A 27,784-nucleotide genomic window follows, 5' to 3' on the forward strand; every position below is an offset into this window, starting at 1 on the left:
TGTGTGTCCTGACACCTTTCTATCATAGCCAGCAGTGGTCAGGGGTCAGCATGGGCGCTCTGACCCCTCTGTGACTACACCCTCCATACATAGCGAGCTGCCATGTCCTGTGTCCTGACACCTTTCTATCATAGCCAGCAGGGGTCAGGGGTCAGCATGGGTGCTCTGACCTCTCTGTGACTAAATCCCCCATACACAGCGAGCTGCCATGTCCTGTGTGTCCTGACACCTTTCTATCATAGCCAGCAGTGGTCAGGGGTCAGCATGGGCGCTCTGACCCCTCTGTGACTACACCTCACATACACAGCGAGCTGCCATGTCCTGTGTGTCCTGACACCTTTCTATCATAGCCAGCAGTGGTCAGGGGTCAGCATGGGAGCTCTGACCTCTCTGTGACTACACCCCCATACACAGCGAACTGCCATGTCCTGTGTGTCCTGACACCTTTCTATCATAGCCAGCAGTGGTCAGGGGTCAGCATGGGCGCTCTGACCCCTCTGTGACTACACCCCCCATACACAGGGAGCTGCCATGTCCTGTGTGTCCTGACACCTTTCTATCATAGCCAGCAGTGGTCAGGGGTCAGCATGGGCGCTCTGACCTCTCTGTGACTACACCCCCCATACACAGCGAGCTGCCATGTCCTGTGTCCTGACACCTTTCTATCATAGCCAGCAGGGGTCAGCATGGGTGCTCTGACCCCTCTGTGACTACACCCCCCCTATACAGGGAGCTGCCATGTCCTGTGTGTCCTGACACCTTTCTATCATAGCCAGCAGGGGTCAGCATGGGCGCTCTGACTCCTCGGTGACTACACCCCCCATTCACAGCGAGCTGCCATGTCCTGTGTCCTGACACCTTTCTATCATAGCCAGCAGTGGTCAGGGGTCAGCATGGGCGCTCTGACCTCTCTGTGACTACACCCCCCATACACAGCGAGCTGCCATGTCCTGTGTGTCCTGACACCTTTCTATCATAGCCAGCAGTGGTCAGGGGTCAGCATGGGTGCTCTGACCCCTCTGTGACTAAATCCCCCATACACAGCGAGCTGCCATGTCCTGTGTGTCCTGACACCTTTCTATCATAGCCAGCAGTGGTCAGGGGTCAGCATGGGTGCTCTGACCCCTCTGTGACTACACCCCCCATACACAGCGAGCTGCCATGTCCTGTGTGTCCTGACACCTTTCTATCATAGCCAGCAGTGGTCAGGGGTCAGCATGGGCGCTCTGACCTCTCTGTGACTACACCCCCCATACACAGCGTGCTGCCATGTCCTGTGTCCTGACACCTTTCTATCATAGCCAGCAGTGGTCAGGGGTCAGCATGGGTGCTCTGACTCCTCTGTGATTACACCCCCCATACACAGCGAGCTGCCATGTCTCGTGTGTCCTGACACCTTTCTATCATAGCCAGCAGTGGTCAGGGGTCAGCATGGGCGCTCTGACCTCTCTGTGACTACACCCCCCATACACAGCGAGCTGCCATGTCCTGTGTGTCCTGACACCTTTCTATCATAGCCAGCAGTGGTCAGGGGTCAGCATGGGTGCTCTGACCCCTCTGTGACTAAATCCCCCATACACAGCGAGCTGCCATGTCCTGTGTGTCCTGACACCTTTCTATCATAGCCAGCAGTGGTCAGGGGTCAGCATGGGCACTCTGACCCCTCTGTGACTACACCCCCCATACACAGGGAGCTGCCATGTCCTGTGTCCTGACACCTTTCTATCATAGCCAGCAGTGGTCAGGGGTCAGCATGGGTGCTCTGACCCCTCTGTGACTACACCCCCCATACACAGCGAGCTGCAATGTCCTATGTGTCCTGACACCTTTCTATCATAGCCAGCAGTGGTCAGGGGTCAGCATGGGCGCTCTGACCTCTCTGTGACTACACCCCCCATACACAGCGTGCTGCCATGTCCTGTGTGTCCTGACACCTTTCTATCATAGCCAGCAGTGGTCAGGGGTCAGCATGGGTGCTCTGACCTCTTTGTGACTACACCCCCCATACACAGCGAGCTGCCATGTCCTGTGTGTCCTGACACCTTTCTATCATAGCCAGCAGTGGTTAGGGGTCAGCATGGGTGCTCTGACCTCTCTGTGACTACACCCCCCATACACAACGAGCTGCCATGTCCTGTGTGTCCTGACACCTTTCTATCATAACCAGCAGTGGTCAGGGGTCAGCATGGGCGCTCTGACCCCTCTGTGACTACACCCCCATACACAGGGAGCTGCCATGTCCTGTGTGTCCTGACACCTTTCTATCATAGCCAGCAGTGGTCAGGGGTCAGCATGGGCGCTCTGACCCCTCTGTGACTACACCCCCATACACAGCGAGCTGCCATGTCCTGTGTGTCCTGACACCTTTCTATCATAGCCAGCAGTGGTCAGGGGTCAGCATGTGCACTCTGACCCCTCTGTGACTACACCCCCATACACAGGGAGCTGCCATGTCCTGTGTGTCCTGACACCTTTCTATCATAGCCAGCAGTGGTCAGGGGTCAGCATGGGCGCTCTGACCCCTCTGTGACTACACCCTCCATACATAGCGAGCTGCCATGTCCTGTGTCCTGACACCTTTCTATCATAGCCAGCAGGGGTCAGCATGGGTGCTCTGACCTCTCTGTGACTAAATCCCCCATACACAGCGAGCTGCCATGTCCTGTGTGTCCTGACACCTTTCTATCATAGCCAGCAGTGGTCAGGGGTCAGCATGGGCGCTCTGACCCCTCTGTGACTACACCCCCATACACAGGGAGCTGCCATGTCCTGTGTGTCCTGACACCTTTCTATCATAGCCAGCAGTGGTCAGGGGTCAGCATGGGTGCTCTGACCCCTCTGTGACTACACCCCCATACACAGCGAGCTGCCATGTCCTGTGTGTCCTTACACCTTTCTATCATAGCCAGCAGTGGTCAGGGGTCAGCATGGGTGCTCTGACCCCTCTGTGACTACACCCCCATACACAGGGAGCTGCCATGTCCTGTGTGTCCTGACACCTTTCTATCATAGCCAGCAGTGGTCAGGGGTCAGCATGGGCGCTCTGACCTCTCTGTGACTACACCCCCCATACACAGCGAGCTGCCATGTCCTGTGTGTCCTGACACCTTTCTATCATAGCCAGCAGTGGTCAGGGGTCAGCATGGGTGCTCTGACCTCTCTGTGACTAAATCCCCCATACACAGCGAGCTGCCATGTCCTGTGTGTCCTGACACCTTTCTATCATAGCCAGCAGTGGTCAGGGGTCAGCATGGGCGCTCTGACCCCTCTGTGACTACACCTCACATACACAGCGAGCTGCCATGTCCTGTGTGTCCTGACACCTTTCTATCATAGCCAGCAGTGGTCAGGGGTCAGCATGGGAGCTCTGACCTCTCTGTGACTACACCCCCATACACAGCGAACTGCCATGTCCTGTGTGTCCTGACACCTTTCTATCATAGCCAGCAGTGGTCAGGGGTCAGCATGGGCGCTCTGACCCCTCTGTGACTACACCCCCCATACACAGGGAGCTGCCATGTCCTGTGTGTCCTGACACCTTTCTATCATAGCCAGCAGTGGTCAGGGGTCAGCATGGGCGCTCTGACCTCTCTGTGACTACACCCCCCATACACAGCGAGCTGCCATGTCCTGTGTCCTGACACCTTTCTATCATAGCCAGCAGGGGTCAGCATGGGTGCTCTGACCCCTCTGTGACTACACCCCCCCTATACAGGGAGCTGCCATGTCCTGTGTGTCCTGACACCTTTCTATCATAGCCAGCAGGGGTCAGCATGGGCGCTCTGACTCCTCGGTGACTACACCCCCCATTCACAGCGAGCTGCCATGTCCTGTGTCCTGACACCTTTCTATCATAGCCAGCAGTGGTCAGGGGTCAGCATGGGCGCTCTGACCTCTCTGTGACTACACCCCCCATACACAGCGAGCTGCCATGTCCTGTGTGTCCTGACACCTTTCTATCATAGCCAGCAGTGGTCAGGGGTCAGCATGGGCGCTCTGACCCCTCTGTGACTACACCCTCCATACATAGCGAGCTGCCATGTCCTGTGTCCTGACACCTTTCTATCATAGCCAGCAGTGGTCAGGGGTCAGCATGGGCACTCTGACCCCTCTGTGACTGCACCCCCCATACACAGCGAGCTGCCATGTCCTGTGTCCTGATACCTTTCTATCATAGCCAGCAGTGTTCAGGGGTCAGCATGGGCACTCTGACCCCTCTGTGACTACACCCTCCATACATAGCGAGCTGCCATGTCCTGTGTCCTGACACCTTTCTATCATAGCCAGCAGTGGTCAGGGGTCAGCATGGGCGCTCTGACCCCTCTGTGACTACACCCCCATACACAGGGAGCTGCCATGCCCTGTGTGTCCTGACACCTTTCTATCATAGCCAGCAGGGGTCAGCATGGGCGCTCTGACCCCTCTGTGACTACATCCCCCATACACAGCGTGCTGCCATGTCCTGTGTGTCCTGACACCTTTCTATCATAGCCAGCAGGGGTCAGCATGGGCGCTCTGACCTCTCTGTGACTACATCCCCCATACACAGCGAGCTGCCATGTCCTGTGTGTCCTGACACCTTTCTATCATAGTCAGCAGTGGTCAGGGGTCAGCATGGGCGCTCTGACCCCTCTGTGACTACACCCCCCATACACAGCGAGCTGCCATGTCCTGTGTGTCCTGACACCTTTCTATCATAGCCAGCAGTGGTCAGGGGTCAGCATGGGTGCTCTGACCTCTCTGTGACTACACCCCCCATACACAGCGAGCTGCCATGTCCTGTGTGTCCTGACACCTTTCTATCATAGCCAGCAGTGGTCAGGGGTCAGCATGGGTGCTCTGACCTCTTTGTGACTACACCCCCCATACACAGCGAGCTGCCATGTCCTGTGTGTCCTGACACCTTTCTATCATAGCCAGCAGTGGTCAGGGGTCAGCATGGGTGCTCTGACCTCTCTGTGACTACACCCCCCATACACAGCGAGCTGCCATGTCCTGTGTGTCCTGACACCTTTCTATCATAGCCAGCAGTGGTCAGGGGTCAGCATGGGCGCTCTGACCCCTCTGTGACTACACCCCCCATACACAGCGAGCTGCCATGTCCTGTGTGTCCTGACACCTTTCTATCATAGCCAGCAGTGGTCAGGGGTCAGCAAGGGCGCTCTGACCCCTCTGTGACTACACCCCCATACACAGGGAGCTGCCATGTCCTGTGTGTCCTGACACCTTTCTATCATAGCCAGCAGTGGTCAGGGGTCAGCATGGGTGCTCTGACCCCTCTGTGACTACACCCCCATACACAGCGAGCTGCCATGTCCTGTGTGTCCTGACACCTTTCTATCATAGCCAGCAGTGGTCAGGGGTCAGCATGGGTGCTCTGACCCCTCTGTGACTACACCCCCATACACAGGGAGCTGCCATGTCCTGTGTGTCCTGACACCTTTCTATCATAGCCAGCAGTGGTCAGGGGTCAGCATGGGCGCTCTGACCCCTCTGTGACTACACCCTCCATACATAGCGAGCTGCCATGTCCTGTGTCCTGACACCTTTCTATCATAGCCAGCAGGGGTCAGGGGTCAGCATGGGTGCTCTGACCTCTCTGTGACTAAATCCCCCATACACAGCGAGCTGCCATGTCCTGTGTGTCCTGACACCTTTCTATCATAGCCAGCAGTGGTCAGGGGTCAGCATGGGCGCTCTGACCCCTCTGTGACTACACCTCACATACACAGCGAGCTGCCATGTCCTGTGTGTCCTGACACCTTTCTATCATAGCCAGCAGTGGTCAGGGGTCAGCATGGGAGCTCTGACCTCTCTGTGACTACACCCCCATACACAGCGAACTGCCATGTCCTGTGTGTCCTGACACCTTTCTATCATAGCCAGCAGTGGTCAGGGGTCAGCATGGGCGCTCTGACCCCTCTGTGACTACACCCCCCATACACAGGGAGCTGCCATGTCCTGTGTGTCCTGACACCTTTCTATCATAGCCAGCAGTGGTCAGGGGTCAGCATGGGCGCTCTGACCTCTCTGTGACTACACCCCCCATACACAGCGAGCTGCCATGTCCTGTGTCCTGACACCTTTCTATCATAGCCAGCAGGGGTCAGCATGGGTGCTCTGACCCCTCTGTGACTACACCCCCCCTATACAGGGAGCTGCCATGTCCTGTGTGTCCTGACACCTTTCTATCATAGCCAGCAGGGGTCAGCATGGGCGCTCTGACTCCTCGGTGACTACACCCCCCATTCACAGCGAGCTGCCATGTCCTGTGTCCTGACACCTTTCTATCATAGCCAGCAGTGGTCAGGGGTCAGCATGGGCGCTCTGACCTCTCTGTGACTACACCCCCCATACACAGCGAGCTGCCATGTCCTGTGTGTCCTGACACCTTTCTATCATAGCCAGCAGTGGTCAGGGGTCAGCATGGGTGCTCTGACCCCTCTGTGACTAAATCCCCCATACACAGCGAGCTGCCATGTCCTGTGTGTCCTGACACCTTTCTATCATAGCCAGCAGTGGTCAGGGGTCAGCATGGGTGCTCTGACCCCTCTGTGACTACACCCCCCATACACAGCGAGCTGCCATGTCCTGTGTGTCCTGACACCTTTCTATCATAGCCAGCAGTGGTCAGGGGTCAGCATGGGCGCTCTGACCTCTCTGTGACTACACCCCCCATACACAGCGTGCTGCCATGTCCTGTGTCCTGACACCTTTCTATCATAGCCAGCAGTGGTCAGGGGTCAGCATGGGTGCTCTGACTCCTCTGTGATTACACCCCCCATACACAGCGAGCTGCCATGTCTCGTGTGTCCTGACACCTTTCTATCATAGCCAGCAGTGGTCAGGGGTCAGCATGGGCGCTCTGACCTCTCTGTGACTACACCCCCCATACACAGCGAGCTGCCATGTCCTGTGTGTCCTGACACCTTTCTATCATAGCCAGCAGTGGTCAGGGGTCAGCATGGGTGCTCTGACCCCTCTGTGACTAAATCCCCCATACACAGCGAGCTGCCATGTCCTGTGTGTCCTGACACCTTTCTATCATAGCCAGCAGTGGTCAGGGGTCAGCATGGGCACTCTGACCCCTCTGTGACTACACCCCCCATACACAGGGAGCTGCCATGTCCTGTGTCCTGACACCTTTCTATCATAGCCAGCAGTGGTCAGGGGTCAGCATGGGTGCTCTGACCCCTCTGTGACTACACCCCCCATACACAGCGAGCTGCAATGTCCTATGTGTCCTGACACCTTTCTATCATAGCCAGCAGTGGTCAGGGGTCAGCATGGGCGCTCTGACCTCTCTGTGACTACACCCCCCATACACAGCGTGCTGCCATGTCCTGTGTGTCCTGACACCTTTCTATCATAGCCAGCAGTGGTCAGGGGTCAGCATGGGTGCTCTGACCTCTTTGTGACTACACCCCCCATACACAGCGAGCTGCCATGTCCTGTGTGTCCTGACACCTTTCTATCATAGCCAGCAGTGGTTAGGGGTCAGCATGGGTGCTCTGACCTCTCTGTGACTACACCCCCCATACACAACGAGCTGCCATGTCCTGTGTGTCCTGACACCTTTCTATCATAACCAGCAGTGGTCAGGGGTCAGCATGGGCGCTCTGACCCCTCTGTGACTACACCCCCATACACAGGGAGCTGCCATGTCCTGTGTGTCCTGACACCTTTCTATCATAGCCAGCAGTGGTCAGGGGTCAGCATGGGCGCTCTGACCCCTCTGTGACTACACCCCCATACACAGCGAGCTGCCATGTCCTGTGTGTCCTGACACCTTTCTATCATAGCCAGCAGTGGTCAGGGGTCAGCATGTGCACTCTGACCCCTCTGTGACTACACCCCCATACACAGGGAGCTGCCATGTCCTGTGTGTCCTGACACCTTTCTATCATAGCCAGCAGTGGTCAGGGGTCAGCATGGGCGCTCTGACCCCTCTGTGACTACACCCTCCATACATAGCGAGCTGCCATGTCCTGTGTCCTGACACCTTTCTATCATAGCCAGCAGGGGTCAGCATGGGTGCTCTGACCTCTCTGTGACTAAATCCCCCATACACAGCGAGCTGCCATGTCCTGTGTGTCCTGACACCTTTCTATCATAGCCAGCAGTGGTCAGGGGTCAGCATGGGCGCTCTGACCCCTCTGTGACTACACCCCCATACACAGGGAGCTGCCATGTCCTGTGTGTCCTGACACCTTTCTATCATAGCCAGCAGTGGTCAGGGGTCAGCATGGGTGCTCTGACCCCTCTGTGACTACACCCCCATACACAGCGAGCTGCCATGTCCTGTGTGTCCTTACACCTTTCTATCATAGCCAGCAGTGGTCAGGGGTCAGCATGGGTGCTCTGACCCCTCTGTGACTACACCCCCATACACAGGGAGCTGCCATGTCCTGTGTGTCCTGACACCTTTCTATCATAGCCAGCAGTGGTCAGGGGTCAGCATGGGCGCTCTGACCTCTCTGTGACTACACCCCCCATACACAGCGAGCTGCCATGTCCTGTGTGTCCTGACACCTTTCTATCATAGCCAGCAGTGGTCAGGGGTCAGCATGGGTGCTCTGACCTCTCTGTGACTAAATCCCCCATACACAGCGAGCTGCCATGTCCTGTGTGTCCTGACACCTTTCTATCATAGCCAGCAGTGGTCAGGGGTCAGCATGGGCGCTCTGACCCCTCTGTGACTACACCTCACATACACAGCGAGCTGCCATGTCCTGTGTGTCCTGACACCTTTCTATCATAGCCAGCAGTGGTCAGGGGTCAGCATGGGAGCTCTGACCTCTCTGTGACTACACCCCCATACACAGCGAACTGCCATGTCCTGTGTGTCCTGACACCTTTCTATCATAGCCAGCAGTGGTCAGGGGTCAGCATGGGCGCTCTGACCCCTCTGTGACTACACCCCCCATACACAGGGAGCTGCCATGTCCTGTGTGTCCTGACACCTTTCTATCATAGCCAGCAGTGGTCAGGGGTCAGCATGGGCGCTCTGACCTCTCTGTGACTACACCCCCCATACACAGCGAGCTGCCATGTCCTGTGTCCTGACACCTTTCTATCATAGCCAGCAGGGGTCAGCATGGGTGCTCTGACCCCTCTGTGACTACACCCCCCCTATACAGGGAGCTGCCATGTCCTGTGTGTCCTGACACCTTTCTATCATAGCCAGCAGGGGTCAGCATGGGCGCTCTGACTCCTCGGTGACTACACCCCCCATTCACAGCGAGCTGCCATGTCCTGTGTCCTGACACCTTTCTATCATAGCCAGCAGTGGTCAGGGGTCAGCATGGGCGCTCTGACCTCTCTGTGACTACACCCCCCATACACAGCGAGCTGCCATGTCCTGTGTGTCCTGACACCTTTCTATCATAGCCAGCAGTGGTCAGGGGTCAGCATGGGTGCTCTGACCCCTCTGTGACTAAATCCCCCATACACAGCGAGCTGCCATGTCCTGTGTGTCCTGACACCTTTCTATCATAGCCAGCAGTGGTCAGGGGTCAGCATGGGTGCTCTGACCCCTCTGTGACTACACCCCCCATACACAGCGAGCTGCCATGTCCTGTGTGTCCTGACACCTTTCTATCATAGCCAGCAGTGGTCAGGGGTCAGCATGGGCGCTCTGACCTCTCTGTGACTACACCCCCCATACACAGCGTGCTGCCATGTCCTGTGTCCTGACACCTTTCTATCATAGCCAGCAGTGGTCAGGGGTCAGCATGGGTGCTCTGACTCCTCTGTGATTACACCCCCCATACACAGCGAGCTGCCATGTCTCGTGTGTCCTGACACCTTTCTATCATAGCCAGCAGTGGTCAGGGGTCAGCATGGGCGCTCTGACCTCTCTGTGACTACACCCCCCATACACAGCGAGCTGCCATGTCCTGTGTGTCCTGACACCTTTCTATCATAGCCAGCAGTGGTCAGGGGTCAGCATGGGTGCTCTGACCCCTCTGTGACTAAATCCCCCATACACAGCGAGCTGCCATGTCCTGTGTGTCCTGACACCTTTCTATCATAGCCAGCAGTGGTCAGGGGTCAGCATGGGCACTCTGACCCCTCTGTGACTACACCCCCCATACACAGGGAGCTGCCATGTCCTGTGTCCTGACACCTTTCTATCATAGCCAGCAGTGGTCAGGGGTCAGCATGGGTGCTCTGACCCCTCTGTGACTACACCCCCCATACACAGCGAGCTGCAATGTCCTATGTGTCCTGACACCTTTCTATCATAGCCAGCAGTGGTCAGGGGTCAGCATGGGCGCTCTGACCTCTCTGTGACTACACCCCCCATACACAGCGTGCTGCCATGTCCTGTGTGTCCTGACACCTTTCTATCATAGCCAGCAGTGGTCAGGGGTCAGCATGGGTGCTCTGACCTCTTTGTGACTACACCCCCCATACACAGCGAGCTGCCATGTCCTGTGTGTCCTGACACCTTTCTATCATAGCCAGCAGTGGTTAGGGGTCAGCATGGGTGCTCTGACCTCTCTGTGACTACACCCCCCATACACAACGAGCTGCCATGTCCTGTGTGTCCTGACACCTTTCTATCATAACCAGCAGTGGTCAGGGGTCAGCATGGGCGCTCTGACCCCTCTGTGACTACACCCCCATACACAGGGAGCTGCCATGTCCTGTGTGTCCTGACACCTTTCTATCATAGCCAGCAGTGGTCAGGGGTCAGCATGGGCGCTCTGACCCCTCTGTGACTACACCCCCATACACAGCGAGCTGCCATGTCCTGTGTGTCCTGACACCTTTCTATCATAGCCAGCAGTGGTCAGGGGTCAGCATGTGCACTCTGACCCCTCTGTGACTACACCCCCATACACAGGGAGCTGCCATGTCCTGTGTGTCCTGACACCTTTCTATCATAGCCAGCAGTGGTCAGGGGTCAGCATGGGCGCTCTGACCCCTCTGTGACTACACCCTCCATACATAGCGAGCTGCCATGTCCTGTGTCCTGACACCTTTCTATCATAGCCAGCAGGGGTCAGCATGGGTGCTCTGACCTCTCTGTGACTAAATCCCCCATACACAGCGAGCTGCCATGTCCTGTGTGTCCTGACACCTTTCTATCATAGCCAGCAGTGGTCAGGGGTCAGCATGGGCGCTCTGACCCCTCTGTGACTACACCCCCATACACAGGGAGCTGCCATGTCCTGTGTGTCCTGACACCTTTCTATCATAGCCAGCAGTGGTCAGGGGTCAGCATGGGCGCTCTGAACCCTCTGTGACTACACCCCCATTCACAGGGAGCTGCCATGTCCTGTGTGTCCTGACACCTTTCTATCATAGCCAGCAGTGGTCAGGGGTCAGCATGGGTGCTCTGACCTCTCTGTGACTACACCCCCATACACAGTGAGCTGCCATGTCCTGTGTGTCCTGACACCTTTCTATCATAGCCAGCAGTGGTCAGGGGTCAGCATGGGCGCTCTGACCCCTCTGTGACTACACCCTCCATACATAGCGAGCTGCCATGTCCTGTGTCCTGACACCTTTCTATCATAGCCAGCAGTGGTCAGGGGTCAACATGAGTGCTCTGACCCCTCTGTGACTACATCCCCCATACACAACGAGCTGCCATGTCCTGTGTCCGGACACCTTTCTATCATAGCCAGCAGTGGTCAGTGGTCAGCATGGGCGCTCTGACCTCTCTGTGACTACACCCCCCATACACAGCGAGCTGCCATGTCCTGTGTCCTGACACCTTTCTATCATTGCCAGCAGTGGTCAGGGGTCAGCATGGGTGCTCTGACCCCCCTGTGACTACACCCCCCATACACAGCGAGCTGCCATGTCTTGTGTGTCCTGACACCTTTCTATCATAGCCAGCAGTGGTCAGGGGTCAGCATGGGTGCTCTAACCCCTCTGTGACTACACCCCCCATACACAGGGAGCTGCCATGTCCTGTGTGTCCTGACACCTTTCTATCATAGCCAGCAGTGGTCAGGGGTCAGCATGGGCGCTCTGACTCCTCTGTGACTACACCCCCCATTCACAGCGAGCTGCCATGTCCTGTGTCCTGACACCTTTCTATCATAGCCAGCAGGGGTCAGCATGGGCGCTCTTACCTCTCTGTGACTACACCCCCCATACACAGCGAGCTGCCATGTCCTGTGTGTCCTGACACCTTTCTATCATAGCCAGCAGTGGTCAGGGGTCAGCATGGGTGCTCTGACCCCTCTGTGACTAAATCCCCCATACACAGCGAGCTTTCATGTCCTGTGTGTCCTGACACCTTTCTATCATAGCCAGCAGTGGTCAGGGGTCAGCATGGGTGCTCTGACCCCTCTGTGACTACACCCCCCATACACAGCGAGCTGCCATGTCCTGTGTGTCCTGACACCTTTCTATCATAGCCAGCAGTGGTCAGGGTTCATCATGGGCGCTCTGACCTCTCTGTGACTACACCCCCCATACACAGCGTGCTGCCATGTCCTGTGTCCTGACACCTTTCTATCATAGCCAGCAGTGGTCAGGGGTCAGCATGGGCGCTCTGACCTCTCTGTGACTACACCCCCCATACACAGCGAGCTGCCATGTCCTGTGTCCTGACACCTTTCTATCATAGCCAGCAGTGGTCAGGGGTCAGCATGGGGGCTCTGACTCCTCTGTGATTACACCCCCCATACACAGCGAGCTGACATGTCTCGTGTGTCCTGACACCTTTCTATCATAGCCAGCAGTGGTCAGGGGTCAGCATGGGCGCTCTGACACCTCTGTGACTACACCCCCCATACACAGCGAGCTGCCATGTCCTGTGTGTCCTGTCACCTTTCTATCATAGCCAGCAGTGGTCAGGGGCCAGCATGGGTGCTCTGACCCCTCTGTGACTACACCCCCCATACACAGCGAGCTGCCATGTCCAGTGTGTCCTGACACCTTTCTATCATAGCCAGCAGTGGTCAGGGGTAAGCATGGGTGCTCTGACCCCTCTGTGACTAAATCCCCCATACACAGCGAGCTGCCATGTCCTGTGTGTCCTGACACCTTTCTATCATAGCCAGCAGTGGTCAGGGGTCAGCATGGGCACTCTGACCCCTCTGTGACTACACCCCCCATACACAGGGAGCTGCCATGTCCTGTGTCCTGACACCTTTCTATCATAGCCAGCAGTGGTCAGGGGTCAGCATGGGTGCTCTGACCCCTCTGTGACTACATCCCCCATACACAGCGAGATGCCATGTCCTGTGTCCTGACACCTTTCTATCATAGCCAGCAGTGGTCAGGGGTCAGCATGGGCACTCTGACTCCTCTGTGATTACACCCCCCATACACAGCGAGCTGACATGTCTCGTGTGTCCTGACACCTTTCTATCATAGCCAGCAGTGGTCAGGGGTCAGCATGGGTGCTCTGACCCCTCTGTGACTACACTCCCCATACACAGCGAGCTGCCATGTCCTGTGTGTCCTGACACCTTTCTATCATAGCCAGCAGTGGTCAGGGGTCAGCATGGGCACTCTGACCCCTCTGTGACTGCACCCCCCATACACAGCGAGCTGCCATGTCCTGTGTCCTGACACCTTTCTATCATAGCCAGCAGTGGTCAGGGGTCAGCATGGGCACTCTGACCCCTCTGTGACTGCACCCCCCATACACAGCGAGCTGCCATGTCCTGTGTGTCCTGACACCTTTCTATCATAGCCAGCAGTGGTCAGGGGTCAGCATGGGTGCTCTGACCCCTCTGTGACTACACTCCCCATACACAGCGAGCTGCCATGTCCTGTGTGTCCTGACACCTTTCTATCATAGCCAGCAGTGGTCAGGGGTCAGCATGGGTGCTCTGACCCCTCTGTGACTACACTCCCCATACACAGCGAGCTGCCATGTCCTGTGTGTCCTGACACCTTTCTATCATAGCCAGCAGTGGTCAGGGGTCAGCATGGGCACTCTGACCCCTCTGTGACTGCACCCCCCATACACAGCGAGCTGCCATGTCCTGTGTCCTGACACCTTTCTATCATAGCCAGCAGGGGTCAGCATGGGGGCTCTGACCCCTCTGTGACTACACCCCCCATACACAGCGAGCTGCCATGTCCTGTGTGTCCTGACACCTTTCTATCATAGCCAGCAGTGGTCAGGGGTCAGCATGGGCGCTCTGACCCCTCTGTGACTACACCCCCATACACAGTGAGCTGCCATGTCCTGTGTGTCCTGACACCTTTCTATCATAACCAGCAGTGGTCAGGGGTCAGCATGGGTGCTCTGACCCCTCTGTGACTACACCCCCCATACACAGTGAGCTGCCATGTCCTGTGTGTCCTGACACCTTTCTATCATAGCCAGCAGTGGTCAGGGGTCAGCATGGGCGCTCTGATCCCTCTGTGACTACACCCCCATACACAGGGAGCTGCCATGTCCTGTGTGTCCTGACACCTGTCTATCATAGCCAGCAGTGGTCACGGGTCAGCATGGGGGCTCTGACCCCTCTGTGACTACACCCTCCATACATAGCGAGCTGCCATGTCCTGTGTCCTGACACCTTTCTATCATAGCCAGCAGTGGTCAGGGGTCAGCATGGGCACTCTGACCCCTCTGTGACTGCACCCCCCATACACAGCGAGCTGCCATGTCCTGTGTCCTGATACCTTTCTATCATAGCCAGCAGTGGTCAGGGGTCAGCATGGGTGCTCTGACCCCTCTGTGACTACACCCCCCATACACAGGGAGCTGCCATGTCCTGTGTGTCCTGACACCTTTCTATCATAGCCAGCAGTGGTCAGGGGTCAGCATGGGCGCTCTGACCCCTCTGTGACTACACCCTCCATACATAGCGAGCTGCCATGTCCTGTGTCCTGACACCTTTCTATCATAGCCAGCAGTGGTCAGGGGTCAGCATGGGCGCTCTGACCCCTCTGTGACTACACCCCCATACACAGGGAGCTGCCATGCCCTGTGTGTCCTGACACCTTTCTATCATAGCCAGCAGGGGTCAGCATGGGCGCTCTGACCCCTCTGTGACTACATCCCCCATACACAGCGTGCTGCCATGTCCTGTGTGTCCTGACACCTTTCTATCATAGCCAGCAGGGGTCAGCATGGGCGCTCTGACCTCTCTGTGACTACATCCCCCATACACAGCGAGCTGCCATGTCCTGTGTGTCCTGACACCTTTCTATCATAGCCAGCAGTGGTCAGGGGTCAGCATGGGCGCTCTGACCCCTCTGTGACTACACCCCCCATACACAGCGAGCTGCCATGTCCTGTGTGTCCTGACACCTTTCTATCATAGCCAGCAGTGGTCAGGGGTCAGCATGGGTGCTCTGACCTCTCTGTGACTACACCCCCCATACACAGCGAGCTGCCATGTCCTGTGTGTCCTGACACCTTTCTATCATAGCCAGCAGTGGTCAGGGGTCAGCATGGGTGCTCTGACCTCTTTGTGACTACACCCCCCATACACAGCGAGCTGCCATGTCCTGTGTGTCCTGACACCTTTCTATCATAGCCAGCAGTGGTCAGGGGTCAGCATGGGTGCTCTGACCTCTCTGTGACTACACCCCCCATACACAGCGAGCTGCCATGTCCTGTGTGTCCTGACACCTTTCTATCATAGCCAGCAGTGGTCAGGGGTCAGCATGGGCGCTCTGACCCCTCTGTGACTACACCCCCCATACACAGCGAGCTGCCATGTCCTGTGTGTCCTGACACCTTTCTATCATAGCCAGCAGTGGTCAGGGGTCAGCAAGGGCGCTCTGACCCCTCTGTGACTACACCCCCATACACAGGGAGCTGCCATGTCCTGTGTGTCCTGACACCTTTCTATCATAGCCAGCAGTGGTCAGGGGTCAGCATGGGTGCTCTGACCCCTCTGTGACTACACCCCCATACACAGCGAGCTGCCATGTCCTGTGTGTCCTTACACCTTTCTATCATAGCCAGCAGTGGTCAGGGGTCAGCATGGGTGCTCTGACCCCTCTGTGACTACACCCCCATACACAGGGAGCTGCCATGTCCTGTGTGTCCTGACACCTTTCTATCATAGCCAGCAGTGGTCAGGGGTCAGCATGGGCGCTCTGACCCCTCTGTGACTACACCCTCCATACATAGCGAGCTGCCATGTCCTGTGTCCTGACACCTTTCTATCATAGCCAGCAGGGGTCAGGGGTCAGCATGGGTGCTCTGACCTCTCTGTGACTAAATCCCCCATACACAGCGAGCTGCCATGTCCTGTGTGTCCTGACACCTTTCTATCATAGCCAGCAGTGGTCAGGGGTCAGCATGGGCGCTCTGACCCCTCTGTGACTACACCCCCATACACAGGGAGCTGCCATGTCCTGTGTGTCCTGACACCTTTCTATCATAGCCAGCAGTGGTCAGGGGTCAGCATGGGCGCTCTGACCTCTCTGTGACTACACCCCCCATACACAGCGAGCTGCCATGTCCTGTGTCCTGACACCTTTCTATCATTGCCAGCAGTGGTCAGGGGTCAGCAGGGGTGCTCTGACCCCCCTGTGACTACACCCCCCATACACAGCGAGCTGCCATGTCTTGTGTGTCCTGACACCTTTCTATCATAACCAGCAGTGGTCAGGGGTCAGCATGGGTGCTCTGACCCCCCTGTGACTACACCCCCCATACACAGCGAGCTGCCATGTCATATGTTTACTGACACCTTTCTATCATAGCCAGCAGGGGTCAGCATGGGTGCTCTGACCCCTCTGTGACTACACCCCCCATACACAGGGAGCTGCCATGTCCTGTGTGTCCTGACACCTTTCTATCATAGCCAGCAGTGGTCAGGGGTCAGCATGGGCGCTCTGACTCCTCTGTGACTACACCCCCCATTCACAGCGAGCTGCCATGTCCTGTGTCCTGACACCTTTCTATCATAGCCAGCAGTGGTCAGGGGTCAGCATGGGCGCTCTGACCTCTCTGTGACTACACCCCCCATACACAGCGAGCTGCCATGTCCTGTGTGTCCTGACACCTTTCTATCATAGCCAGCAGTGGTCAGGGGTCAGCATGGGTGCTCTGACCCCTCTGTGACTAAATCCCCCATACACAGCGAGCTGCCATGTCCTGTGTGTCCTGACACCTTTCTATCATAGCCAGCAGTGGTCAGGGGTCAGCATGGGTGCTCTGACCCCTCTGTGACTACACCCCCCATACACAGCGAGCTGCCATGTCCTGTGTGTCCTGACACCTTTCTATCATAGCCAGCAGTGGTCAGGGGTCAGCATGGGCGCTCTGACCTCTCTGTGACTACACCCCCCATACACAGCGTGCTGCCATGTCCTGTGTCCTGACACCTTTCTATCATAGCCAGCAGTGGTCAGGGGTCAGCATGGGTGCTCTGACTCCTCTGTGATTACACCCCCCATACACAGCGAGCTGCCATGTCTCGTGTGTCCTGACACCTTTCTATCATAGCCAGCAGTGGTCAGGGGTCAGCATGGGCGCTCTGACCTCTCTGTGACTACACCCCCCATAAACAGCGAGCTGCCATGTCCTGTGTGTCCTGACACCTTTCTATCATAGCCAGCAGTGGTCAGGGGTCAGCATGGGCGCTCTGACACCTCTGTGACTACACCCCCCTTACACAGCAAGCTGCCATGTCCTGTGTGTCCTGACACCTTTCTATCATAGCCAGCAGTGGTCAGGGGTCAGCATGGGTGCTCTGACCCCTCTGTGACTAAATCCCCCATACACAGCGAGCTGCCATGTCCTGTGTGTCCTGACACCTTTCTATCATAGCCAGCAGTGGTCAGGGGTCAGCATGGGCACTCTGACCCCTCTGTGACTACACCCCCCATACACAGGGAGCTGCCATGTCCTGTGTCCTGACACCTTTCTATCATAGCCAGCAGTGGTCAGGGGTCAGCATGGGTGCTCTGACCCCTCTGTGACTACACCCCCCATACACAGCGTGCTGCCATGTCCTGTGTGTCCTGACACCTTTCTATCATAGCCAGCAGTGGTCAGGGGTCAGCATGGGTGCTCTGACCTCTTTGTGACTACACCCCCCATACACAGCGAGCTGCCATGTCCTGTGTGTCCTGACACCTTTCTATCATAGCCAGCAGTGGTTAGGGGTCAGCATGGGTGCTCTGACCTCTCTGTGACTACACCCCCCATACACAACGAGCTGCCATGTCCTGTGTGTCCTGACACCTTTCTATCATAACCAGCAGTGGTCAGGGGTCAGCATGGGCGCTCTGACCCCTCTGTGACTACACCCCCATACACAGAGAGCTGCCATGTCCTGTGTGTCCTGACACCTTTCTATCATAGCCAGCAGTGGTCAGGGGTCAGCATGGGCGCTCTGACCCCTCTGTGACTACACCCCCATACACAGCGAGCTGCCATGTCCTGTGTGTCCTGACACCTTTCTATCATAGCCAGCAGTGGTCAGGGGTCAGCATGGGCACTCTGACCCCTCTGTGACTACACCCCCATACACAGGGAGCTGCCATGTCCTGTGTGTCCTGACACCTTTCTATCATAGCCAGCAGTGGTCAGGGGTCAGCATGGGCGCTCTGACCCCTCTGTGACTACACCCTCCATACATAGCGAGCTGCCATGTCCTGTGTCCTGACACCTTTCTATCATAGCCAGCAGGGGTCAGGGGTCAGCATGGGTGCTCTGACTTCTCTGTGACTAAATCCCCCATACACAGCGAGCTGCCATGTCCTGTGTGTCCTGACACCTTTCTATCATAGCCAGCAGTGGTCAGGGGTCAGCATGGGCGCTCTGACCCCTCTGTGACTACACCCCCATACACAGGGAGCTGCCATGTCCTGTGTGTCCTGACACCTTTCTATCATAGCCAGCAGTGGTCAGGGGTCAGCATGGGCGCTCTGACCCCTCTGTGACTACACCCCCATTCACAGGGAGCTGCCATGTCCTGTGTGTCCTGACACCTTTCTATCATAGCCAGCAGTGGTCAGGGGTCAGCATGGGCGCTCTGACCCCTCTGTGACTACACCCTCCATACATAGCGAGCTGCCATGTCCTGTGTCCTGACACCTTTCTATCATAGCCAGCAGTGGTCAGGGGTCAACATGAGTGCTCTGACCCCTCTGTGACTACATCCCCCATACACAACGAGCTGCCATGTCCTGTGTCCGGACACCTTTCTATCATAGCCAGCAGTGGTCAGTGGTCAGCATGGGCGCTCTGACCTCTCTGTGACTACACCCCCCATACACAGCGAGCTGCCATGTCCTGTGTCCTGACACCTTTCTATCATTGCCAGCAGTGGTCAGGGGTCAGCATGGGTGCTCTGACCCCCCTGTGACTACACCCCCCATACACAGCGAGCTGCCATGTCTTGTGTGTCCTGACACCTTTCTATCATAACCAGCAGTGGTCAGGGGTCAGCATGGGTGCTCTGACCCCCCTGTGGCTACACCCCCCATACACAGCGAGCTGCCATGTCATATGTTTACTGACACCTTTCTATCATAGCCAGCAGTGGTCAGGGGTCAGCATGGGTGCTCTGACCCCTCTGTGACTACACCCCCCATACACAGGGAGCTGCCATGTCCTGTGTGTCCTGACACCTTTCTATCATAGCCAGCAGTGGTCAGGGGTCAGCATGGGCGCTCTGACTCCTCTGTGACTACACCCCCCATTCACAGCGAGCTGCCATGTCCTGTGTCCTGACACCTTTCTATCATAGCCAGCAGGGGTCAGCATGGGCGCTCTTACCTCTCTGTGACTACACCCCCCATACACAGCGAGCTGCCATGTCCTGTGTGTCCTGACACCTTTCTATCATAGCCAGCAGTGGTCAGGGGTCAGCATGGGTGCTCTGACCCCTCTGTGACTAAATCCCCCATACACAGCGAGCTGCCATGTCCTGTGTGTCCTGACACCTTTCTATCATAGCCAGCAGTGGTCAGGGGTCATCATGGGCGCTCTGACCTCTCTGTGACTACACCCCCCATACACAGCGTGCTGCCATGTCCTGTGTCCTGACACCTTTCTATCATAGCCAGCAGTGGTCAGGGGTCAGCATGGGCGCTCTGACCTCTCTGTGACTACACCCCCCATACACAGCGAGCTGCCATGTCCTGTGTCCTGACACCTTTCTATCATAGCCAGCAGTGGTCAGGGGTCAGCATGGGGGCTCTGACTCCTCTGTGATTACACCCCCCATACACAGCGAGCTGACATGTCTCGTGTGTCCTGACACCTTTCTATCATATCCAGCAGTGGTCAGGGGTCAGCATGGGCGCTCTGACCTCTCTGTGACTACACCCCCCATACACAGCGAGCTGCCATGTCCTGTGTGTCCTGACACCTTTCTATCATAGCCAGCAGTGGTCAGGGGTCAGCATGGGTGCTCTGACCCCTCTGTGACTACACCCCCCATACACAGCGAGCTGCCATGTCCTGTGTCCTGACACCTTTCTATCATAGCCAGCAGTGGTCAGGGGTCAGCATGGGGGCTCTGACTCCTCTGTGATTACACCCCCCATACACAGCGAGCTGACATGTCTCGTGTGTCCTGACACCTTTCTATCATATCCAGCAGTGGTCAGGGGTCAGCATGGGCGCTCTGACCTCTCTGTGACTACACCCCCCATACACAGCGAGCTGCCATGTCCTGTGTGTCCTGACACCTTTCTATCATAGCCAGCAGTGGTCAGGGGTCAGCATGGGTGCTCTGACCCCTCTGTGACTACACCCCCCATACACAGCGAGCTGCCATGTCCTGTGTGTCCTGACACCTTTCTATCATAGCCAGCAGTGGTCAGGGGTCAGCATGGGCGCTCTGACACCTCTGTGACTACACCCCCCATACACAGCGAGCTGCCATGTCCTGTGTGTCCTGTCACCTTTCTATCATAGCCAGCAGTGGTCAGGGGTCAGCATGGGTGCTCTGACCCCTCTGTGACTACACCCCCCATACACAGCGAGCTGCCATGTCCAGTGTGTCCTGACACCTTTCTATCATAGCCAGCAGTGGTCAGGGGTCAGCATGGGTGCTCTGACCCCTCTGTGACTAAATCCCCCATACACAGCGAGCTGCCATGTCCTGTGTGTCCTGACACCTTTCTATCATAGCCAGCAGTGGTCAGGGGTCAGCATGGGCACTCTGACCCCTCTGTGACTACACCCCCCATACACAGGGAGCTGCCATGTCCTGTGTCCTGACACCTTTCTATCATAGCCAGCAGTGGTCAGGGGTCAGCATGGGTGCTCTGACCCCTCTGTGACTACACCCCCCATACACAGCGAGATGCCATGTCCTGTGTCCTGACACCTTTCTATCATAGCCAGCAGTGGTCAGGGGTCAGCATGGGCGCTCTGACCCCTCTGTGACTACACCCCCCATACACAGCGAGCTGCCATGTCCTGTGTGTCCTGACACCTTTCTATCATAGCCAGCAGTGGTCAGGGGTCAGCATGGGCGCTCTGACACCTCTGTGACTACACCCCCCATACACAGCGAGCTGCCATGTCCTGTGTGTCCTGTCACCTTTCTATCATAGCCAGCAGTGGTCAGGGGCCAGCATGGGTGCTCTGACCCCTCTGTGACTACACCCCCCATACACAGCGAGCTGCCATGTCCAGTGTGTCCTGACACCTTTCTATCATAGCCAGCAGTGGTCAGGGGTCAGCATGGGTGCTCTGACCCCTCTGTGACTAAATCCCCCATACACAGCGAGCTGCCATGTCCTGTGTGTCCTGACACCTTTCTATCATAGCCAGCAGTGGTCAGGGGTCAGCATGGGCACTCTGACCCCTCTGTGACTACACCCCCCATACACAGGGAGCTGCCATGTCCTGTGTCCTGACACCTTTCTATCATAGCCAGCAGTGGTCAGGGGTCAGCATGGGTGCTCTGACCCCTCTGTGACTACACCCCCCATACACAGCGAGATGCCATGTCCTGTGTCCTGACACCTTTCTATCATAGCCAGCAGTGGTCAGGGGTCAGCATGGGCACTCTGACTCCTCTGTGATTACACCCCCCATACACAGCGAGCTGACATGTCTCGTGTGTCCTGACACCTTTCTATCATAGCCAGCAGTGGTCAGGGGTCAGCATGGGTGCTCTGACCCCTCTGTGACTACACTCCCCATACACAGCGAGCTGCCATGTCCTGTGTGTCCTGACACCTTTCTATCATAGCCAGCAGTGGTCAGGGGTCAGCATGGGTGCTCTGACCCCTCTGTGACTACACCCCCCATACACAGCGAGCTGCCATGTCCTGTGTGTCCTGACACCTTTCTATCATAGCCAGCAATGGTCAGGGGTCAGCATGGGTGCTCTGACCCCTCTGTGACTACACCCCCCATACACAGCGAGCTGCCATGTCCAGTGTGTCCTGACACCTTTCTATCATAGCCAGCAGTGGTATGGGGTCAGCATGGGTGCTCTGACCCCTCTGTGACTACACCCCCCATACACAGCGAGCTGCCATGTCCTGTGTCCTGACACCTTTCTATCATAGCCTGCAGTGGTCAGGGGTCAGCATGGGTGCTCTGACCTCTCTGTGACTACACCCCCCATACACAGCGAGCTGCCATGTCCTGTGTGTCCTGACACCTTTCTATCATAGCCAGCAGTGGTCAGGGGTCAGCATGGGCACTCTGACCCCTCTGTGACTGCACCCCCCATACACAGCGAGCTGCCATGTCCTGTGTGTCCTGACACCTTTCTATCATAGCCAGCAGTGGTCAGGGGTCAGCATGGGCGCTCTGACACCTCTGTGACTACACCCCCCATACACAGCGAGCTGCCATGTCCTGTGTGTCCTGACACCTTTCTATCATAGCCAGCAGTGGTCAGGGGTCAGCATGGGCGCTCGAACCCCTCTACGACTACACCCCCCATACACAGCGAGCTGCCATGTCCTGTGTGCCCTGACACCTTTCTATCATAGCCAGCAGTGGTCAGGGGTCAGCATGGGTGCTCTGACCCCTCTGTGACTACACCCCCCATACACAGCGAGCTGCCATGTCCTGTGTGTCCTGACACCTTTCTATCATAGCCAGCAGTGGTCAGGGGTCAGCATGGGCGCTCTGACACCTCTGTGACTACACCCCCCATACACAGCGAGCTGCCATGTCCTGTGTGTCCTGTCACCTTTCTATCATAGCCAGCAGTGGTCAGGGGCCAGCATGGGTGCTCTGACCCCTCTGTGACTACACCCCCCATACACAGCGAGCTGCCATGTCCAGTGTGTCCTGACACCTTTCTATCATAGCCAGCAGTGGTCAGGGGTCAGCATGGGTGCTCTGACCCCTCTGTGACTAAATCCCCCATACACAGCGAGCTGCCATGTCCTGTGTGTCCTGACACCTTTCTATCATAGCCAGCAGTGGTCAGGGGTCAGCATGGGCACTCTGACCCCTCTGTGACTACACCCCCCATACACAGGGAGCTGCCATGTCCTGTGTCCTGACACCTTTCTATCATAGCCAGCAGTGGTCAGGGGTCAGCATGGGTGCTCTGACCCCTCTGTGACTACACCCCCCATACACAGCGAGATGCCATGTCCTGTGTCCTGACACCTTTCTATCATAGCCAGCAGTGGTCAGGGGTCAGCATGGGCACTCTGACTCCTCTGTGATTACACCCCCCATACACAGCGAGCTGACATGTCTCGTGTGTCCTGACACCTTTCTATCATAGCCAGCAGTGGTCAGGGGTCAGCATGGGTGCTCTGACCCCTCTGTGACTACACTCCCCATACACAGCGAGCTGCCATGTCCTGTGTGTCCTGACACCTTTCTATCATAGCCAGCAGTGGTCAGGGGTCAGCATGGGTGCTCTGACCCCTCTGTGACTACACCCCCCATACACAGCGAGCTGCCATGTCCTGTGTGTCCTGACACCTTTCTATCATAGCCAGCAATGGTCAGGGGTCAGCATGGGTGCTCTGACCCCTCTGTGACTACACCCCCCATACACAGCGAGCTGCCATGTCCAGTGTGTCCTGACACCTTTCTATCATAGCCAGCAGTGGTATGGGGTCAGCATGGGTGCTCTGACCCCTCTGTGACTACACCCCCCATACACAGCGAGCTGCCATGTCCTGTGTCCTGACACCTTTCTATCATAGCCTGCAGTGGTCAGGGGTCAGCATGGGTGCTCTGACCTCTCTGTGACTACACCCCCCATACACAGCGAGCTGCCATGTCCTGTGTGTCCTGACACCTTTCTATCATAGCCAGCAGTGGTCAGGGGTCAGCATGGGCACTCTGACCCCTCTGTGACTACACCCCCCATACACAGCGAGCTGCCATGTCCTGTGTGTCCTGACACCTTTCTATCATAGCCAGCAGTGGTCAGGGGTCAGCATGGGCGCTCTGACACCTCTGTGACTACACCCCCCATACACAGCGAGCTGCCATGTCCTGTGTGTCCTGACACCTTTCTATCATAGCCAGCAGTGGTCAGGGGTCAGCATGGGCGCTCTGACCCCTCTGTGACTACACCCCCCATACACAGCGTGCTGCCATGTCCTGTGTGTCCTGACACCTTTCTATCATAGCCAGCAGTGGTCAGGGGTCAGCATGGGCGCTCTGACCCCTCTGTGACTACACCCCCCATACACAGCGTGCTGCCATGTCCTGTGTGTCCTGACACCTTTCTATCATAGCCAGCAGTGGTCAGGGGTCAGCATGGGTGCTCTGACCTCTCTGTGACTACACCCCCCATACACAGCGAGCTGCCATGTCCTGTGTGTCCTGACACCTTTCTATCATAGCCAGCAGTGGTCAGGGGTCAGCATGGGCGCTCTGACCCCTCTGTGACTAAATCCCCCATACACAGCGAGCTGCCATGTCCTGTGTGTCCTGACACCTTTCTATCCACTTTACCACCACAAATAGAGAGGATAGTAATGTCAGGAACTAGAACAGTCGGGGGCTTATAATTTTGTTTGTTTGGTGGTCTTACAATACCAGAATATTTTCTACTTTGAAGACACATTTTTATATTTCCTCTTTGCAGAAATTGGTCCCGTCACAATTACAACAGACCCAGAAAAATTTAAGGATGAGTTGGAGGAGCTTTATGTGCAGGTACATACACAATTACTCAAATCATTAGCATGAATAACGTGTCAGCATGTAGCAGGTAACCATTATTATCTGTGCAGGGTGGCGGGGACTGTCCTGAGATGAGCGTTGGAGCCATTAAAACAGCCGTGGAGGTGTCTCAGCCAGGATCTTTCGTCTACGTCTTCACTGATGCTCGGGCCAAAGATTTTAGGAAAAAGCAAGAGGTTCTGCAGTTACTACAGCTCAAGCAGTCTCAGGTTTGTACATATAGGTGAAGGGGAGCTATTAGTTTTGCAATGTACTAGGTTCCCTTTATTTATGACCAGTATCTGAAGATGCAAAGCCTGATTGCCGTACAACTGGCTGGGAAACATGCAGATCATACCTGTGTCTGACGCCGGTCCATGTAGTCATCATTTCAAGTTCATCCCATTGAGATAAACCTTCTCATCCTACAGGTGGTGTTTGTGCTGACCGGAGACTGTGGTGATCGGAGCCATCCGGGTTATCGAGTATATGAAGAGATTGCAGCCACCAGCTCAGGGCAGATTTTCCATTTGGACAAGCAACAGGTTAATGAGGTCAGTTCTATGTTTTATATTCTTTAAGTACAGTAAAAGTTAAGTACAGTAACCCAACTGGAGTTAACTAACGGAAAGTATCTGATCTCTCACTATTTGTGTGTTGTCCAAGTTGACCCCTGCTTTTTGCCCTCTGTATAAGAATGTGGGGACCAACAGATTTCTACCTCTTTGAGTATTTTTCTCAGTGACATCGGTCTCAGGGAGATTAAGAGATGCTACAGACCTGCACCAAAAGGGACAGAAGAGATGTAGTCAAGAGCACAGGCCAAGGTCAGGGCAGGAAGAGTTCATGTGTAAGGAAAATGCTGGCAGAGGCGAGGACAAGACACAAGGTACTGCTGTAATCTAGCAGACAAGCAAGTTCACAAAGTACAGAGTCAAATAGTAATCAAGCAGAGGTCAGGCCAGGAGGTACAGAGTCAAATAGTAATCAAGCAGAGGTCAAGCCAGGAGGAGGTACAGAGTCAAAAAGTAATCAAGCAGAGGTCAGGCCAGGAGGTGCAGAATCAAATAGTAATCAAGCTGAGGTCAGGCCAGGAGGAGGTACAGAGTCAAATAGTAATCAAGCAGAGGTCAGGCCAGGAGGTACAGAGTCAAATAGTAATCAAGCAGAGGTCAGGCCAGGAGGTACAGAGTCAAATAGTAATCAAGCAGAGGTCAGGCCAGGAGGTACAGAGTCAAATAGTAATCAAGCAGAGGTCAGGAGGTGCAGAGTCAAATAGTAATCAAGCAGAGGTCAGGCCAGGAGGAGGTACAGAGTCAAATAGTAATCAAGCAGAGGTCAAGCCAGGAGGAGGTACAGAGTCAAAAAGTAATCAAGCAGAGGTCAGGCCAGGAGGTGCAGAATCAAATAGTAATCAAGCTGAGGTCAGGCCAGGAGGAGGTACAGAGTCAAATAGTAATCAAGCAGAGGTCAGGCCAGGAGGTACAGAGTCAAATAGTAATCAAGCAGAGGTCAGGCCAGGAGGTACAGAGTCAAATAGTAATCAAGCAGAGGTCTGGCCAGGAGGTACAGAGTCAAATAGTAATCAAGCAGAGGTCAGGCCAGGAGGTACAGAGTCAAATAGTAATCAAGCAGAGGTCAAGCCAGGAGGAGGTACAGAGTCAAATAGTAATCAAGCAGAGGTCAGGAGGTGCAGAGTCAAATAGTAATCAAGCAGAGGTCAGGCCAGGAGGTACAGAGTCAAATAGTAATCAAGCAGAGGTCAGGCCAGGAGGTACAGAGTCAAATAATAATCAAGCAGAGGTCAGGCCAGGAGGAGGTACAGAGTCAAATAGTAATCAAGCAGAGGTCAAGCCAGGAGGAGGTACAGAGTCAAATAGTAATCAAGCAGAGGTCAGGCCAGAAGGTACAGAGTCAAATAGTAATCAAGCAGAGGTCAGACCAGGAGGTACAGAGTCAAATAGTAATCAAGCAGAGGTCAGGCCAGGAGGTACAGAGTCAAATAGTAATCAAGCAGAGGTCAGGCCAGGAGGAGGTACAGAGTCAAATAGTAATCAAGCAGAGGTCAGGCCAGGAGGTACAGAGTCAAATAGTAATCAAGCAGAGGTCAGGCCAGGAGGTACAGAGTCAAATAGTAATCAAGCAGAGGTCAGGCCAGGAGGTACAGAGTCAAATAGTAATCAAACAGAGGTCAGGCCAGGAGGTACAGAGTCAAATAGTAATCAAGCAGAGGTCAAGCCAGGAGGAGGTACAGAGTCAAATAGTAATCAAGCAGAGGTCAGGCCAGGAGGTACAGAGTCAAATAGTAATCAAGCAGAGGTCAGGCCAGGAGGTACAGAGTCAAATAGTAATCAAGCAGAGGTCTGGCCAGGAGGTACAGAGTCAAATAGTAATCAAGCAGAGGTCAGGCCAGGAGGTACAGAGTCAAATAGTAATCAAGCAGAGGTCATGACGGGCAGAATTGCTGTTAGGTAACACAAGTAATCTGTGTGACCTCTGCAGGACACTAGGAGCAAGGTATCTTATAGCTCAGGCCTTGCCATGGGAAAATGTGCATGAAAGGGATATTACAGATACTGTTGGGGTGCACACATAATCAGGGGCGGCAGTGTGAGAAGGGGTGGCAGTGTGCCCCCCCCCAGCAACACCCCCTGACAGCTGGGGTGCACCCCTCCGTTTGGGAAGCATTGGCGCTGGTGCTTTGCACTGTACATAAGCCACAAGAACCCCATGTACACCTATAATGGTGCAGGGCCTCAGTATACCTCA

The 27,784-nt window shown here is 55.6% G+C and overlaps 1 protein-coding gene across 2 annotated transcripts in view; it reads left to right on the forward strand.

Annotated features, from left to right (window-relative positions):
- HMCN2 (hemicentin 2) overlaps nt 1–27,784 on the forward strand; it is a 179,889-nt gene that overhangs the window by 31,841 nt on the left and 120,264 nt on the right. For both annotated transcript variants that reach the window (XM_072125758.1, XM_072125759.1), the window contains exons 2-4: nt 24,939–25,009; nt 25,087–25,245; nt 25,447–25,569. In XM_072125758.1, the coding sequence (XP_071981859.1) occupies nt 24,939–25,009; nt 25,087–25,245; nt 25,447–25,569 (353 nt within the window). The remainder of the gene's footprint in view (nt 1–24,938; nt 25,010–25,086; nt 25,246–25,446; nt 25,570–27,784) is intronic.

This window comes from Engystomops pustulosus, chromosome 9 (genome assembly GCF_040894005.1).
Source record: "Engystomops pustulosus chromosome 9, aEngPut4.maternal, whole genome shotgun sequence".
Classification (NCBI taxonomy): Eukaryota; Metazoa; Chordata; class Amphibia; order Anura; family Leptodactylidae; genus Engystomops; species Engystomops pustulosus.